Source organism: Centruroides sculpturatus, unplaced genomic scaffold (assembly GCF_000671375.1).
Source record: "Centruroides sculpturatus isolate CEXI.00-Female unplaced genomic scaffold, Cexi_2.0 scaffold465, whole genome shotgun sequence".
Classification (NCBI taxonomy): domain Eukaryota; kingdom Metazoa; phylum Arthropoda; class Arachnida; order Scorpiones; family Buthidae; genus Centruroides; species Centruroides sculpturatus.
In genome coordinates, this window is record NW_019384663.1 from 63,911 (window position 1) to 83,994 (window position 20,084).

General features: G+C 30.3%; 1 protein-coding gene across 4 annotated transcripts in view; it reads right to left on the reverse strand.

The window, feature by feature from the left end:
* LOC111626601 (caspase activity and apoptosis inhibitor 1-like) overlaps positions 1 to 20,084 on the reverse strand; it is a 176,090-nt gene that overhangs the window by 3,187 nt on the left and 152,819 nt on the right. For all 4 annotated transcript variants that reach the window (XM_023370036.1, XM_023370037.1, XM_023370039.1 and 1 more), the window contains one exon: positions 4,397 to 4,541. In XM_023370036.1, coding sequence (XP_023225804.1) covers positions 4,397 to 4,541 — 145 coding nt within the window. The remainder of the gene's footprint in view (positions 1 to 4,396; positions 4,542 to 20,084) is intronic.

Consider the following 20,084-nt stretch of genomic DNA (forward strand, 5'->3'; position numbering starts at 1 on the left):
CTAAAATGGAATGCAAGAAAGGAACATACAAAATTTTTTTAATAGTTACTGTATAATTCATCATCATTATTATTATTATTTATAAGAATTAATAAATGACATTATTAATGAAAGTAGCATTCTGTATATCATATGTAGATGTATTCCATTTCTTTAATAAATTATATCAGTTATATGGCACTTGGCATATTGTACAGAATGAAGTATCAAGTTTTGAATTATCCGAGATTTACAAAGTCTTGATTATTTTGTCCCCTGAATTTCCTGTCATACAAAGAAGTTAATAATGATAAAATGATTAGTGTAAATTCCAGTTTTAAAATGATTTTCTAATATATTCATTACTTAAAAAAAAATAATAAGAACAGACATCTTGCAAGAGAAGTATTAATTTTTTTTTAACTTAAAAAATCATTTGGAGTTCAAGGACATGCTCAGTTTAGACTTGCCTTGTACTTGTTCTAAGCATTAAGGTTTATCTACAAATCCCTGATCCTGTTATGTTGTATCTCACTTGACAATAGTAGTAATATTATATAATTCTTCTATTAATTATTAGTTAGTTAATGTTGTGTAATATTTTAGTTATTTTTCAATTATATTTATTATTATTATTAACTTAAATTATTAGTAAAACAAAACTTATTTCATTAGTACTGAAAGTTTGCTTGAATTTCACGTAGCTTGTATATATTCTACTTATTGATACCAATGCACTGCAAATAATCAAGAAGTGCTCAGAAGTTTACTGCATTTCCAGAGAGTGTAAGAACGCTGATTGGGGGGGGATATTTTATTCCCTACCGTCGGGATGATCTAAGGTCTAAGCGTATGTGGGTGGCAATTTTGAGAGGCAGCAAGAGACAAGTGTTTTACAGAGGCAAACCGTTTATTCTTGATCGAAAATGCTTACATAATTTTTTTTTGTTGGAAAGGTCCTTAGATTCCAAATTTTAAGATGTCTTTGGATTAGATCTGGTCCTGCGTCATAGGAGTTTTCGGCAGTGCTCTGCACCAGCGTTGAGTAAAATGTTCGATGTCTTGAAGACAGTACACAAAAGATGAACAGAGGTAAAGAAAAAAAACGGAGATACACGAACACAAAAGTCTTGTTAGAAGCCCCGTTGTCCTTGGAATTGGTGTTTTTATAAGTTTTTCGAGATTGGCTTTTTGCTAATCAGACAGACCTTACATCATCGTTTTCTAATTGGTCTTCCACCTGTCTCCAGGTGTAAATGGAGCTTTGTAAAGTTCACGGGAAAGGTCGGCTGGAGATGGTTTATCCGACACCATCTTTTAGACTTTGATCACATTTAATTGTTGACTATGACATCTATGCTCATTTTGATATTTTTTTTCTAGTTGTGTTTTGCTTTCTAAACTGCGTCTTAACTTTAATATTTTAAATTTTCTTTTTCTATATCTAAAATTTTGTTTTTTCCGTTATTTTTTATGAGCGTTGATGTCAAAGTCCGGTGTCACCGATTCGACACATATAATTTGTTTTCTTGATGATTTAACTTAATAAATTTTTACATATCTTTCTTTTGGGGGGCTATTTCTGGGGCCTCACAAGAGTATAAGTAGTTATATTTATGGCATAAAATAAATAAATGAGGCAATAGAAACCATTAATTTCCAATTATTTATAGTTTTGTTAGTTTTCATTGAATGTTCCATGCCTTTCCAGGGTTCAATTTAGAAATTATAAAGCTGTATACAATGACTTGCTTTAAAACACACTGATAAAATGAATTTCTGTGTTAAAGCAAATTTTTACTGTTAAATCAACTGTACTCATTCATTACTGTGCCCTGGCAAAATGTCATTGTCACAATGTTAATTTTCATATGATAAAGCAAACCGAAATTTTACCACAGTTTGTTAAACCAAATGTTAAATTATCTTCACAACTCCCAAAAATAACCCTATTTACAATAATGGTTGCTTTTCCACTTTTTGAAGTGAACAATAAAAACTAATACTGTAACAAATAATCAATTTTGACTATCACAGATTGACTATGATTCAGTCGGCATCAACCGAACACACCACCAATTGAAAGCATCCCAACCAACACTTTTAATAATGATTTTTCTAACTGGCATATCGAAAGTTTTAATTTGCATAAATTTGAGCTTTTGTAATTCTTAGTAATATTTTGAATGAAATTCAGCCATAAAACTGAATTAGCTCTATGGGTAAACCCCATGAATTTTGATCTACTGACCCAGAAGTTTCATGAGCACCTCTTCACTGATAATGAGAAAGGCTTAAGTTTAAAATTTGAGCTTTCTAGACCCAGTCATTTTTCTCTCTACAAATGTCTTCAATGCTGAATGAAGAAAAAAAGAGAAAATACAGCTTTTTTGGCAATTTTTGCATTTTTAATTGCTTATATTTTGGCACCTGCATTACAGAAAATCTTGAAATTTTACACACTACCCAAGAAAACAATTTTCTTTCAAATGAAATATTTGGAAGATATTTCAGAGATATTCAGAATTACTTCAGGTGTTTGGCGGTTAGATAAATCAACCCCTGAAAATTGGAAACTCTGATTCCTATATATGTAGTCAGTTAGTGAATTTTTACTTGCAGTGACCCCTGATGATAAAATTCTCAAATTGAATTGTAAATAATGATTATTAAAATACTTAGCAATAATGATGATAAATAAAAAAATGGATCACCCAGAGATTATCCATGAATGAAAGTAGATACATGATATCTACTTTTAACTTGATCTGACAACTTTTGTTTAACCTTCCTAATGTCATCTTTAAGAAGACAAAAAACTCTTTCATATACTGTAGTCATTCATTTGCCTTTCTGGTTTTACCCTGAAATGCCTAAGGCATTTGTCTTGCCAGAGTTATTATTACTCTCTCCTAGGAATTTAAGATCAATTAAACTTATATCATGAAAACAGATAATTTTTCATTCTGAGAGAATTATTTGTATGCTGTTTAGAAGCCAACTTGTTGAATTTACCTATTTACTGTAGAGAAGCTGAGCAATTCACTCTCAAATCTATATAACTGAATATTATCACAACATAACATTTTATTGCTCAGTGGCTATAGGTTTTAATTTGGATACTCAATGCAGTTTTGAGACTTCCAAATCAAATATTCTGATTTCTCTCTTTTACTTATTTTATATCCATTATGAACTGCAATTTTTAATTGTATTTTAATTTAAAAATAAACTTCCTGTATCTGGTCACAATTTTCATCTAACTCTGTTCTCTAGATTAAACAAATTACAGATTACAGTGGAAATCTATAGGTCTGCAATTTAAAAATTTCAGTCCAACAACAGGAAATTCACCTACAAGGGAGTCAAAACCATAAATAAACTTTGCCACCCAATATTTTATTGTTGTAAACAAGGGAGCAGACTCACCCAGAGTAGAATCTAGCTCAGCTTTAATATTGGTTGGACTGAAATCTTTCAAATGAAAGTATTGTATCACATAACAATGACCAATTTTTTCCATGCTTACACATTCACTGAGATTGTTCACTATTGATGGCTGTCAAACAAATACTGAAGTTTGAAGACACTACCTTGTTAAGCTTTATAAGGTTGATGCTTTCGAATAAAAAATAATTCTTTTTTAAAAACTACTGCCATCTATATGTCAGGTCAGATACTTCTGGGACGACGCTTGTACCAATTCCTCTTCCAGAAAATCAAAGGAGTGAAAGTTATACACTTCTATATTATAATTTTCAAGTGTTAAAATTCTTATATTACATAATTAGGAGTGCTAAATCAAATCAAATAGTCACCAAAACTGTAGAATTTTTGTTAACAGAAATTTCTTGAAATGTTATTGAAAATCAGCACAATATGTTATAAATAACACACCCATATACATAAAAAATAGGTCAGCAAATGTAAAAAAAGTTATAGGTTTATCATCTGTAAATCAGATTTGAACCTCAGTTACCAGAGGTAGAAGGGAGGAAAACACATGCTCTCGTTACAACTTCACCAAAAGGAAAGCTGGCTAAATAGAGTGAGATGGTTGTGTGTGTTGTGAATTTTGAGGTCATTTTTTTGGCACTTGGAGGACCAGGTGCAAAAATGAATTTCATTTTCATCCAAAACAAATAAATGATGTTTCAGGAGCTTATTGCATGTATTTCATGTATGGATTGCAGACTTTCCTTGTAAGTGTAGATTTTTTGTAGTGTCAATTTTACTAATATTTTCTTGTTTATGATATAGTAACAGATTAGCTTTTAATGATCCATTTTACTATGATATTTCAAATGTTATTTCATTCAAATATTTTTAAAAATGTGCATGAACAATGATTAGAAATTGTGTGTATTAGTTGTCAATATTTTATTTCTGAAATACAAACAATAAAATTGATTCTTACCTCTGGTTTTTTGTCTACATATGATTCTTTCATCAAGCTATTAATTTCTTCTTCATTGGGACATAAATCCAGACCTTCACCTGCAGTATCTACTTCTATTACATCGTTTGCAGCAGGTAACTCATTTGTGGTCGACAAATTCTTTCTTAAAACATAAAAATTTTTATAAAAATTTTAATTTATTGAAAACAAAAATTTTAATCTTTTTATTTCACAACAAAATGCATTATTTAATATAATTAAATATATGTTCTTATCAAAATATTACAATTTGTACTTTTTTCCTGTAAATGCAAAATTTAATATTTCAAATTTATTTTTATCCTAAAGTAACTTTTCCAATTCTATACAAAAGACCATATTTAACTTTTTTCTTTACTTTCAGATAAAATAGATTATAAACAGAAATTCTTTCAAATTTTAGATTTCAATTCAGTTTCTTTTGAATGAAATTTTTTAGTGAATTTCAAAATCACTTCATAAGTTGAAGTTTTTGATTTATAGTCAAACCTTACAGTGTTTCTTAGTTGTATGTTGCTAAAAATATTCTGCATGGTATTTCTCCATTATAAAAGACTTCAGTTAAGTTTTTCCACTTATACATGATACTTTTTGGTATCTATAGCATTGTTTTGTACACATTATTCACTTCAAAATGGAAAAATTGTAAGTGATTATCAATCAGAGTTATAGGGAAACTTTGTCTTCAATAAAACATTATCTTGAATACATACATAAATTAACACACAAATTAATCAGCTCAATAATTATAACAAATTTACAACTTCCATTAAAAAAAAGTAAATATTTTTGTACAAAAGTCTAAAAATTGCACTAAAATGTTTATAATAAGCATTTATATTAGTAGATTCCTTAAAAATTTGATTAATGTTACTTTAAGCAACTATTAAAATAATACATAATTTGCATTCTTGCTAAAATTGTCTTAAGGTTATTCCACACTGACAGAAAATTATACAAATGCAAAAAGCAGAGCAAATACAGTGTTACCTTGGACTTCAAACATTAATGTTGAAGCTTCATTAGAATTCTGAAACAAAATTTTCTCAAAGTTTGAACTGCATGTGCATGTTAAGTAAATGCCATCTGTTATGCACCCAAGTTGTGTCATGCATTACACTTGTGTGTTTTCAGTGATTTTTTTTTTTTTTCAAATTGTTTACAAAGAATTTTTGGTGTGTTTGGTTAATTATATTGTGTGTTAATTTTCAATTTTTAACAATTTCTTCCTGCAATTTTTCTTTATAGCTCTTGGGCACTCTGTATGTTTTATATCCTTCCCGAAACTCATAAAGCATAATATGCCTAACAAACTAAACAAAAAAATACGAAGTTGAAATGTCTTTGGATAGATAGTTTCTTTTAAACAAAATGTGAAATAAAATCTCACAATAGCAATAATGTGTTAAATTTTGCAACTTACTTAATTAACATAGATTTGTGATTTAATTATAAGTTGCAAAATTTAACACATTATTGCAAAATTGCAATAATGTGCAATAAGTTGCAAAATTTAACACAAATCTATGTTAATTAAGTAAGGAACAGCTTTTAAGAGTAGGCAAAAACTTTCTGTTCAACCCAATATAACCTTTAATTATTAACCATGGCATCTGAAAAATGTGCAGAAGCAACAAAGTCTAAGAGGAAGGTTGTAATATCCACGATTGAGATGAAAACGGAACTTACCATAAAGCATAAAGGGTTGGGGAGGATATGGCAACCATGTTTAAGATGCCAAAGTTGATGGGGTGAAACCAGTAAATGCAATTTTTATTTCATTTTATAATATCTATGTATATTATTTAGTTGTGTTACTGTAGTTTCTCACCACACCGGGTTGTATATACTTCAACTAAACAACAATCTACAATTAACCATTAACTGGCATGAAATTCTTTAAAAATCAGCGAACGTTTTCGATTCCCCTCCTGGAATCATCTTCAGGCTTATTTTTATACCTTCCTTTATAACTGGATTCTTTAATTCAAATGTTTCTAAAAATTTGAAACATGCCACTTTCCGAAAAAATTTTTTGAAAGTGGAAGGAATCCACGTGCTATTTCAAATATAATTTTCTACCAATGTGGATTCGTTGTGTGCAATACCTCATATAAATTTATCGTATAACATATATTATGATTTATCATCAATTAAAAATTGCCATGCTGCAGAGAGATTTATTTCTTCTTTGAAATTAATGCATGCGGATTTGCAATCAGCTTTAAAGATTTCCACTGCCTCCAAAGTTCTTAGTTGCCCCTGGTGTTGGGTGGTGCGGATAATGTGCGCTTCATCGAAGATAGATGTGATGCCCGGGTTTATTGCATACATAGATAGGGCCGTTGTACATTTATTATGTGCAATGTTGGATTTATGCTCTTTTAATCTTGTGGCCAATGAACTTAAGAAGATAGGCATTCCCAATTGCACAACGATATTGGATTTTAGATCCTTGTACCCATTAATAAAAATTCAACCATGTTTTTATGCGCTCAGGGACTTCCTTCTTTCTAACATAGACAACATCACATTGCACCGCAGTATACTCGAGTTAGCACATCTGGCTTATTACAATTCCTTATTCCAATTCAAGAGCACTATATATGTGCAGAGAAGGTGTGTGCCAATGAGAAGTCCATTATCTGGAGATTTATGCAAAATGGTGATTAGAATATTAGAAAGGAAAGTCCTTCCCTCATTTCTACCAAATATTATCCTGTACGGAAGATATATCGACGATATAATTATCCTTTGGAAAACTGAGCCAGATATAGAACATTTTATGGAAACAATGAACAACAACCATATAGCCTTGTAGTGGAAATGGAACAACATAGTATGGATAAAGTACACTTCTTGGATATAGTCATAGAAATGAAAGAAAGGGTGGTACAAACTTATGTCTACAGAAAACCTACAGCGGTATCAACATATATACCATAAGAATCATGTGACCCATTTTCTTATAAGATAGCAGTGTTTAGAGAATTAGTAGAAAGAGCCTATACACATTCCCCGCACAAGCCCTCCAGCAAGAATTAAGTTACATTAGAAAGATCGCTAAAGAGTATGGTTACAGCAACATTATAAATGGATTGTGTAAGCAGCACCAGCATTTACAGAATCTGGTAGAAGTACAAAATAATGGAAATGAGGATAACATAGAGAGGGTACCAATAACATATAACCTGCATCTAAAGGCAATGTACAAAAAATTGTAAAAGTAAAGGGAATTAAGATTGCATACAAAAGAAACCCAACCATTTACAGTTTATTAAGGAACAGGAAGGACAATTCTGACCCAAACAGGCTTCCAGGAATATACAGTATCCCATTAAAAGATAACAGATGGGATAGGCCTTTAGTGTATATCAGATCCACCAAACGTTCATTGGCCACACGATTAAAAGAGCATAAATCCAACATTGCACATAATAAATGTACGACAGCCCTATCTACATATGCAACAAACCCAGGCATCACATCTATCTTCGATGAAGTGCACATTATCCACACCATCCAACACCAGGGGCAACTAAGAACTTTGGAGGCAGTGGAAATCTTTAAAGCCGATTGCAAATCCACATGCATTAATTTCAAAGAAGAAATAAATCTCTCTGCAGCATGGCAATTTTTAATTGACAATAAATCATAATATATGTTATACAATAAATTTATATGAGGTATTGCACACAACGAATCTACAGTGGTAGAAAATTATATTTGAAATAGCACGTGGATTCCTTCCACTTTCGAAAATTTTTTTCGGAAAGTGGCATGTTTCAAATTTTTAAAAACATTTGAATTAAAGAATCCAGTTATAAAGGAAGGTATAAAAATAAGCCTGAAGAAGATCCCAGGAGGGGAATCGAAAATGTTTGCCGATTTTTAAAGAATTTCATGCCAGTTAATGGTTAATTGTAGATCGTTGTTTAGTTGTAGTTGTGTTACTTTTATCTTAAACTTAAAACTGCAAATATACATAATTTATCAAAATGGGTATTATTTAGGGTCTGGAAATGGATTAAGTCACTTTCCATTATTTCAAATGGGAAAAACTGATTCGACTTTAAAAGATTCATAGTTCAAATGGCCTTCTAGAATGAATTAAATTTGAAGTACAAAGCACCACTGTAATATATAACTTGTGAGTTGTTTCCAATGAATTTTCTCATTTAGCAAATTGTTCTTTCAGTCCAACAGGTTGAAAAATTTCATTTTCCATGTTTGGAAGTGTTGAACCAATTTCAGTAAGGAAATAAAAATCACTTTCTAGTTTGTCATTCATTTTCACTATTTGCTGCCAGTATGAACTAATCTTTAGAATGACTCTTCATTCTTTCACATGACTGAAGTTTCAATAAAAGTAGACAACTGTCCAGTTTACTTTTCATTTTATATGTTGTTCTGTTCAGAATTCATATACAAATTCAGTTGTACAGTGTTAATTTGTACTATGCTGTACTTTTATGTTGACTAAATTCCCTCTAAAAGCAATTCAAACTACCACTATGCTTTTCTCAGTTCACTTGCAAAACATATAACAGGATTTGACTGTATATATTTATACAATGTTGTAAATAATAAAATTAAGAAATATTACCTAAGACAATCATAATGTAAAACTTTTGCTACACAACAAAATAATAATGATTGTTTTTAAACATAAATGAAATAATGCAAGGAAACATTGAAGAAATAAATTTACAGAAAACATTATATGCATCATTTAATAAATGAAATACACTTCAAAATTGATTACTAAGTTGGGTCTATAAAGCAATATGAATATCTCTATCTTCATAAATTCTGATAGTCAAAGGTAAATAAAATACTTTGCAATAAATTCACTTCTATGATTTCAAAAATAGATAGCTAAAGCAATAAAAAAAAATAAAATTTCAGAACAGTATATTAACAAATGCTAAACATTTCCATCATTGTTTTATATAAATGTAATAATTTGAACAAATTATACATAATTACATGATTAGAATAAGTAAATTAAATAAGTCTTGTTTAATTTTCTTGTAAAATTTTATTAAATTAAGATATGCTAGCTATAATTTTTTTCTAATTATACATAATGCCAAATATTTCTATATAGGTATGTGTGTGTATATATATATATAGTATACACATATCAACAAATACTCTGATCATTTAAATGAACTTATTGTGTTGTATTTTTTATATTACAATCAACTAATTCAACTATCAGATTAAATCTGCAGTAAGATTTTCACAAACTGTAATGATTTTTAAATTAATTTTTTATATGTTTCTTCATCAAAAAAAGTTATTTAGATAGACAGATTCATTCATTAATAATTTTTCATTTCAAACTAATGTTATAGCAAAAAAATATTGCATTACTGAAACATTCTTGTAGAATAATAATTTTAATATCGTTTTTGAAAATTTGTATAAAATATAATTATTAAATTAAATAGCATTTCAAATTTTATGAAATATATAATAATAATAATAAGTGGCCCAAATGACCCTGGGATAGGTAGACCTCAGGAACCAGTCAGGCGGGCAGAGGGTGCTAAGAATCTGTGGAGTCTAAAACATAACTATCCACACAAAACTACAATGCTTTACATAGCAATATACAACTGCCATACGCTATCAAATCAAGCTAAACTCATAGAACTGGAAAAAGAGGCAGAAAACAAAGTGGGACGTCATTAGAATCAGTGAAATTAGGCGGAAAGGTGAAGAGCTACTAGATCTAACAACAGGCAATTCTTTTTACTACCAAGGGACACTGACAGGCAGAACAAGTGGTGTAGGTTTCCTAATTAACAAGAAATGGTAAAACAGAATAGTTGACGTAACAAGTACAGTAGAACCTTGATTATCCGGACCTCTATTATCCGGATTTTCGATTATCCGGATTGTTCAAAATAAACAAAAATTTTACGAATTTGCTGATTTGCACTTGGCGAATTACGACACTGTGTATGTACATGATGGAATGCATAACTTTTTTTGTTTCAACAACGTCTCACCCGGCACAGTGGTCGTAAACTCTTAAATATATTTTACGTCGCAATAAAAATATAACTTGTATTTATAAATAATTTATATTCAAATTACACCATTTCTACGACCAAGGGTTGCGTAAGGCATGGCCGACGTGGGCCACCCCTATGCCTCGTGGGGAAGGGCCTCGCACCTCGAAGGTTTATGCATTACTTAAAAGCCGCGAACGCCACAAAAAAATTTTACTCATCAAAAAACGATAAATAGTTTGTCAAATTTTTATTCATAAAAATGCAGTTTCAACTGCTTTTTATTTTATAAAATCCGTCTTCTTGCGCCATCAGAGGACCTTTTAAACAATAGGTGGTCTGTTAGTGCTGGTCAATAGTAGTCCAAATTCAATACAAACGTTTGTTTCTTGAAAATTTGATCACGATTTAAATACAGTATTTATTTTTAATATTACCGATATATCATCGAAAAGAAAATGTATTGTATTATCATTAAAAGACAAATTAAAGTATTTGTTTCGATTATCCGAATTTTTTGCTTATCCGGACTACCTTCATCCCCAATTAGTCCGGATAATCGAGGTTCTACTGTATTTCAAATCTAGTTTAGATACAGCTTACAGAAAGATACAACATACCAATTGTACAAGTATATGTTCCAACAATTTTTCACACCCGGACGAAGAGATGGAGGAATTCTATAATGATGTAGCTGAGACACTGAACAATAATAGAAGCCATTTCAAATATCTAATTGTGGACCTTAATTCCAAAGTGGGAAAAAGAAACAACCAGGAACAAGTAGTGGGAACCTATGGATTTGGAGAAAGGAATGAAAGAGGAGATAGACTGGTGCAATTTGCAAGTTACCAGAACATATATATATATATATATATATATATATATATTTGATATATTATATATATATCAAATACACTCTTCAAGAAGAGCCTCAACAGAAATGGACATGAGAAACACCAAATGCAGTGACTAATAACGAAATTGACTACATTCTTACCAACAAGACCCACACAGTTAAAGATGTCAGCATTCTTAATAAATTCCAAACAGGAAGTGATCATTGACTAGTCAGATCAAGAACTATTTTAGATTTAAAACTAGAAAGACTTAAGTTAGTCAGAAAACCAAAAATATTAGGAATCAATGTCCACAACCTAATGGAAAACTCAGATCTTGTACCAAAGGGCACTAAACAAAAGACTACATGACCAAGTCAATAGCTCTCAGCTAATGAAAATCATTCTTGACTGTGCTAAGATAATAGGAGGACCACAGCAAAAAAATGAACACAAGAAACTGTCTGACTAAACTAAAGATCTGTTAAAATGCAGATGGGAAATGAAAGCAAGTACTAATACACAGAGAATAGAATACAAAGAATTATATAAGACAATAAGGAAACAGATAACAGAAGATATTAGGAAATACAATGAACAATTGATTGAGAATGCAATTGAAAATAGAAAAAGTTATAAAAGGATAAAAAGAGCACTAATCATGGAAAAGAAACAAATAATCACGCTGGTAAACAAAAACATCAGATCCACATGAAATAATTCAACAAGTAACCAAGTTTTACAGTGAATTATACAAAGTCCCAGAGATGCTTGGAGAAGAAGCACTTAACAATGGAGAAAATATTCCAGAAGTTCTTATGGAAGAAATAAGAGAGGTTGTGGCTGAAGTTCAAACATTAAACTTGTACAGCAAGCAGAAGTACATGTTTGACATTTGAACTCCAAGTAAACACATTTTGCCACATGTTCCCATCGCGCACTGACTCATGGATATTGTTGAAAAATGGCAGAAACATTTAAAAACGATAAGTGTTACCAGCAAAGGTAATTAAACAAATTAAACTATTTTAAACTATTTATAAGATGTTTAATAATTACTTCATATTATACTTTTACACAAAATAATTACTTTTGACTTTGACTTTAATTATTGTCATGTCTACTCCCATATGATATTTCTCACAACATACTTTTGTTGATGGAAGTAATGGCTTGTGTAAATCTGAATTATTTTTAGAAAATTTATGAATATATTATGTTGTTGATGGTAGAAGATGCTGTGAAAAAACAAACCTACTCCTACAGAATTATGATAAGCTATTATGAACACAAATATATGGAAATTCTATAGGCACTTTGCATCATTTGCAAAAGAATTGAATAATTAAATAATTTTTGGATTAAAATCATCTGTTTCTTTACAATATTATTAACAAATGATTAAATAATCATTATTTTAATAAAATATGTCATAATTTTAACCCCAAACACAGAAAAATTAACAAGTTTAAGCCGAACTTCTACTCACTATACTGGACATAACAAACGCCATTATCAACCTTCTACACTTGCCAGATGCCGGCACTCGATGTCCAATGTTCATGTTTTCACAATAAAAATGCTAGCTGCAACCTCACTATAGAATCAGTGCTCAAAACTATGAAAAATGGTAAGACAGCTGGAAATGACAGAATAACAACTGAAATATTGAAATATGCTGGCAGAAAGACATGGAAAATCTTGGCAAATATATACACAGAATGCCTAAGGTCAAGATGCATACGGTCAGATCATTGGAATAGTGCAAATATAATACTCATCCATAAGAAAGGCAGCAAAGAGGACATTACAAATTATAGACCCATAAGCTTATACAAAATATTTACAAAGATTATCAACAACAGATTAAAACACACATTAGATGCTGTACAACCATGGGAACAGGCTAGCTTTAAAAATGGTTTCAGTACAATAGGTTGTATACAAACACGAATTATTAATTCATACCAATGAATATTGAATACCACTGGCAATGGCCTTCATTGACTTTGAAAAGGCCTTTGACTCCATATATCCCAGAACATTAATAGAAGCTTTAACCAACCAAGGCATTGACAAACCATACATAGAAATTCTAGCCAACATATATACAGAGAAGCAAAAGCTAAAGTGAAAATATATGATAACACTCCAGAAATTCCCACAACAAAAGAGACTCAATATCACCCAAGAAAATGTATTCCATCAAGTAGAACAAAGATATATCTTTTTTTTTTTTTAAATTAAGATATAGTCGCTTCCAAAAATTCTTGGGTGATCATCATATTTCTTTTAAATGTTCCTGAGTAAAAACTTCAGACGACCCGACCTTCCTTTTTAGGCTATGTGGCCGTCCTGGAAAAAGTTCCTTAAAACATAGAAACAACTAATTAAAAAGTAATAATTTTTTTAAAATTGGATTTGATGATCTTACAATGTCTTGCTTATTTCATCCTTCTCCGTTCGGGAGTTTCTTTATATCTACTGGAAATTTGCACTGTTTAATGTAGATTATCTTCTATCCTCCCTCTGGTGGCAAATTATTATTAAATTTTAAGTTTTCGCTGGATGATAAAATTTTCTTTAAAAATTAAGACGTAGTTGCTTCCAAAAATTCTTGGGTCGTCATATGATGATCAGAAATTTTGGAAGCGACTACGTCTTAATTTTTAAAGAAAATTTTATCATCCAGCGAAAATTTAAAAGATATATCTATACATGGAGAACACCTGAACAATCAAAGATTTGTTGATGATATCATCCTGATAGCTAAAGATCCTGCAGAACTACAAGAACTGGTCAGAGATTTAAACAAAGTTAGCCTTAAAATGAAAAAATAAAAGTCATATACAATGAACTGGTAGACAATCAAGACATAACAATAAATGACATCACACTAGAAACAGTAGTTGTGTATATATATTCAACTACCAGGTATATGTATGTGTATATATATATATACATATATATACACACCTGGGACAAGTAATATCGGAATCTGACTCACTACTTCCAGAAATCAACAGGAGGATCAAACTAGCATGGTCTACATTTGGACGAAATTCTGAAATATTCAGGTCTAAAATGCCAATCCACCTGAAGAAAAGAGTGTTCGATCAATGTATACTACCAGTCATGATTTAAAAATGTGAAACTTATACCCTAAAGAAAGAAATAACAGTGAAACTCTAAGTTGCCCAAAGGTCAATGGAGCAATGCAAAAAACCCAAGTAATTGATGTGATCCACAGAAATAAATCTCTCAAATGGCAATGGGCAGGACATCTGGTAAGAACGACTGACAACAGATGGTCCACAAGAATTACGATCTGGTATCCATAGGGAATCAAGAGACCCAAAGGACATCCAAACTTAAGATAGAACTATGACATAAGGAAACAAGCAGGCACAACATGGTGGAGAGAAGCAAATGAAAAGCAAACATGGGAATGATTATGTAAGGGAGGCTATACCATAGTTTGAAATGGTAGAATAAGCTGATGACGATGAATAAATTTATGTACAGTGGTACTTCAGGATACAAATGCCCCAGCATACAAAATTTTCAGGATACAACATGAAATTCAAACATATTTTTGCTCCACGATACAAATAAAAACTCATCATATGACGCAGCGCCATTTTTTATTCACTTCTATTCATCGGTCTCAGTATGCGCATTTGCTTTGTCGTGGAAGGATCTCGTTTGATAAAGGAAATCTTGAGGTATTATCCGAAAGTGACCGATTTTATTAAAAAGAAACATCCTGAAAAGGTTCACACTAGCTGTATTTCTGCTCAGAGTAATGACATTTGCCTAAGTCATTTTAGAAACATTTTAAAAAGTAGACAAAGCCAAACCTAACTTTGGATAGATATTTTACCAAGCAAAGGAAAGAAAGCAAAAAGCAGTGAATAAAAATAATTAGTGTTGTTTTATATATATATATATTTTTTTATTTTTATCTTTTCTAAGTTATTTTTAAGTTATTGTTACATTATGTTATGTAAGTTAAGTTTTAGTATCATTTCCCTTCTCCCTCTCTTCCGCCACCAGTTTACACCCCCACCGTCGTCTATCCTCAAAGGTAAAATGCAAATAAAACTACATTTTTTTAAAGTCAATTATTATTCTATTATGTTTATTTATACATTTACAACTACAAAATGCATTTTTCAGTGTTTTCCTTATTATAGTTATTATTTTTTTTTTAAATGTACTACTTAGCTTTAATTTAAGTGTATTTTTCGTGTTGGAATGAATTATTTGGTTTTACATGTAATTGTATGGGAAAAAATGATTCACCTTATGACATTTTCATGATATAAAAGTATTAATTGGGCTTATTGGGATTATTGACACATAAAATAAAATAAAATATAAATTTAAAACTTCATAATATACTAAAAATATGCACAATTGGGAATAAAAGTAAATAAAACAAAAACATTTAAAGTGTTACGATGAAATCATGTTCTGCACTGTGTTATGATCATTCTAAATTAACAGAATTTTAAATATTGTTCCAAATTGAATATCATTTCAAAAACCTGATGAAGGCTTATTAATAAAGCTGAAAATGTTAGTTTGATTAAAGAATTGCTGGAAATGTGCATAAGATAATTTGTGTCTCTCCAGTTAAATTAAGAACAGAGACAAACAATCTGCTCTAAATTATTCTTGTTTAAGTCAGACTCTAGTTAATATAAACTACCACGAAACCTGGACATCTTACCCCATCCCTTGATTTCATTCCCTATTATTAACTCCTAAACCCTTTGTCTGATCTGAGCCAAATTTTTCATACTTATTCTCTGGGAAAAATATAAACTTTCATTAAATCAAGACACTCCATTCTTCTCGATTTGCAATTGACACTTCACAATAAACATAACAGTAGACTAAAATAACCAAATTTATAATTTCAACATTTAGCCACTTTACTTTGGCCAGGCAATGCTGAATGTAACCGCTAGTTACTAATAAACATAAATAATTATGAATGCTAATAAAAATATAAATTTTTAAAATATTTTGTAAATTTAAAATACTCTAAATTAATTTGATTATTCCTAAAACCCATGGAACATTTTCATTTAGTTCAAGAATTCACTGTACCACAAAAAACCATATTAATAAACGTACAGAATGAAGAGCACTTTAGCAGTTCCACTGAAACTGTCTTAACACACTGCAGAACTGTTCCTTGTAGTTCTGAGTCTGGAATGGTTCCTTTGGAACAGTTCCAACTAGAACTACCCACTTCTATTATACACTAAAATTCATTTTATAAACATTGTAAAATTTAAATAGAATCAATATCAGAATAACAAATAAATATACAATAAAAATTAATTTGAGACAGGAACTAAATAAATAAATTTAAAATATCTAATGCCAACTGTAACATCAAACTTATTTCAAAAATTATATAGTTAATTTTATGACATTAAATGTAACTTACATAAAAAATACTGTATTTTTTGAAAATATTCATATACAAATTTAAAAAACTTTTTCACTATTAATTCAAACTACATCCAAACTATATTTGCTTAAACAATTGTATGAAAGAAAAAAAATTTTTCAACTAAATATTTTTCAACAATTATTGTTAATTTTATAATAATAGCACGATAAATTACTTTTAAAAAATATTCAAAATAACAATTTTTTTTTTTATATTCATTCAAATCACTCTTTACAAAATTAATAAAACAGCAATAATTTTTATTACACACTTAAATTAAAAATGTAATAAATACATAAATCAAAAGTACTGTACATTTAATTACTAAAATATTGCTAAGGAGTGAAATAACAAATTAATTAATCGAAACCATTACACATTTCCTTAAATTAGATAAAATAAATAATTCTTTCTCACAATAGCAAAAAAAAAAACCAACTTTTTAATTATTAAAAATATTTATGTTTGAGTTTAAAAACTTTTTCTGCTTATATGTAAAACCTAAGTTTTTTTAGACTTAAATTCATAATCATCATCTCTGTCATTTTATATCATATTTGATAGAAATTCTCCAAGATTATTTTAATAAATTAGTTCATGTCTATTTTCAATTACTTTTAAACTGATATTAGAATGACAAAACCAAAAATGTATTTCAGTTTTATTAAAAGTTATTTTTTTACTGAAATATACCATTTGTTATTAAAAACAGCATATAGTAGCAAATTCTACTAACAGATGGCAGTACTTATTTAAATGTGCTTGTTTTTGATGTACTGTTTTAAATTTGTGGGTAATATATTTGGTCACAAACACTAGGGAATAGATTATCATTCAGATATTTTTAAATAAAAAACTGAATTACTAGAACAACAAATTTGCATATGGTTGTTTCAACATGGCATGCATATACAAAGTGATCCAGACATTTTAAAATGAAGAGAAGAGTGTTTCATCAAAAATCCTAAAAATTTTGATAAGTTTCAATAATTCTATGGAATGGTGACATTTTCAACTTCTGATACTAGCTGGAAATGGGCTATCCAAGATAAAGATTATAATTTTTAAATGGAACATAGCATTTTTCAATTCATTTTTGGATTAAGCCAAAAAAAAATTTTTTTTTTGTCTCATTTTTTCTGAAAATGTCTCTATTGAGATTATAATCAATAGAGGTGTTTTCAAAAAAAAAAAAAATGCGAGACAAAATTGCATTATTTTTTTTTAAGTCTGATTCTAAATTAAAAAATATCATGTTCCATTTAAAAAATTCAACTTTTGACCTGGACAGTTCATTTCTGGCCAGTACTGATATAGTGCACTCAATTTACCAAAATTTTTTTGATTTTTGATGAAATTCATTTCTCTTCATTTTAAAAATGAGGTATATGGGCAGTCTGGCTTACCCTGTATACAAAGTCATTCATATGGAAACCACATTTTTTTTATTGCAAACAAATTCATATAATCATGAGAAGCATTCAGAAATAAAGAATGTTTGTGCATAGACCTCTGCACAGGTGAATGACTACCATCAATTCAAGGTTAATTTGTTCTCTGATGTGTTAGCTTAGTGCATATAGAGTTTTGATAATGGCAAGCCTATTGTTATTGTTTTGTCAAGGATTAAAATGTGTACAAAAAATCAAAAATCTCACCAAGTGCAAAGTTTTATTCATTTTTTAAATATGAAGAAAGTTTGTCCTTGTAAGCAAAGCATGGAAGTGTATGGTGATCACATTAAGATGAAGAAAATGTGAGAAAATGGTGTTTAATGTTTAATCAAAGATGATAATGTGCTCTGCTACAGCCACTCAAGCTGTATTTCAGAAATTTGGCTAGAACATTTTCGACCACACACCATACTGGTCCCCAGTGACTTTCACCTCTTTCTCAGGCTGAAAGAGTTTTTGGGTAGCAAATTTTGGAATGAATGATGAGGTGAAAGAAGTTATCACTAACTAACTGAAAGAACTTGTGGTGGAAGTCTGTAAAAAGAAATCCAAAAACTAGTGTCCCACTATGACAAGTGCTTAAATTATAATGATGACTATAAAGAAAACTAACTGGTCTTATACTAATTACTTAATAAAACATTTTCCTATCATTACTGTTTTTCCTTTTTTATAGCTAAACATTATTTTCTGGATGCTCCTTGTATATCAAATTTCTATATAGTCCCCACTTAATTCAATAAGCATGTTCCAACATCTAATAGTTCTTTCATTTCTTTCAAAAAAAATCATTAGGCTGTGCATAGAGGTAGTCATTCAAGTTGCCTTCTAGTAACTTTTTTAATGAACTAAAAATGTGAAAGTCACTTGGAGCTATGGGGATGTGGAAATCACTCAAACTCCAGGTCATGAATAGTTTTGCTAGTCTGGAGTACCATATGGGGTCAGTTATGAGGAATGTTAAGAGCCTGCCAGCACTTAACATTCCTTTCTTTAGACCACTTAACATTTCTTTATTTAGACCTGGAATTTAGAGTAGTGGGCACTATTAATGATGATATCTTGGCATGTGTAATGTTTCATGAGTGGTCCTTGTTCTAAAACAGGGACAATATCACCTTCTTTGCTAATGGCTGTATACAGTTCTTTTGGTTTGGGATATGATGGATAATGCCACTCCATGACTGTTCTCTTCTTTTCTGTTTTTGTTGCTGGTAACAATTCTTAACAGGAAGTCCTCCCTTTCCCTATTGCATGCTGTAAAAGCTCCTGACAGACATTAATTTGCTCCTGTTTCATTTCTTGAGTCAAATGCTTTGGAATCCACCTTGCAGCCACTTTTTAAACATTGATCACATCATGGATGATATCACATCATGGATATTATATGACAGCTATGACTAATAGTCAGTTCTGAAGCCACTTCATTAAGAGTAACTCATCAGTTGAATGAAACCACTGTTAATTGATAAAGCAGGGGTGCACAACCTGCGGCCCGCGGGCCACATACGGCCCCTATCAATGTTTATGCGGCCCACGGACGGTACAGGCCAAATCCCTTCTTTCGAAGTTTCTAAGTGTAGAACTTTTTCCCTTTCACAAAGTCATTAGCACCCAACTGTTTTATGACTTTCCCTGAGGTGAGAAGTGGGGGATTGTTCTATAAATAAGTCTATTTCTAGCTAACACTTTCTGGTTTAGATAGCAAATATTTTAAAATGATGTTAGAACGTCATTTCCGATGTTATCGGGAAGTTTCTATTTTGGCGGAAAATCTTCAATTTTATGCTTCGGAAAACTTGCCTATTCGTCTAAATAGCGTCAAATAACAAAAATAAGTGAAAATAGCGCTGAAAAACCATGAAAATAACGATTTTTTAG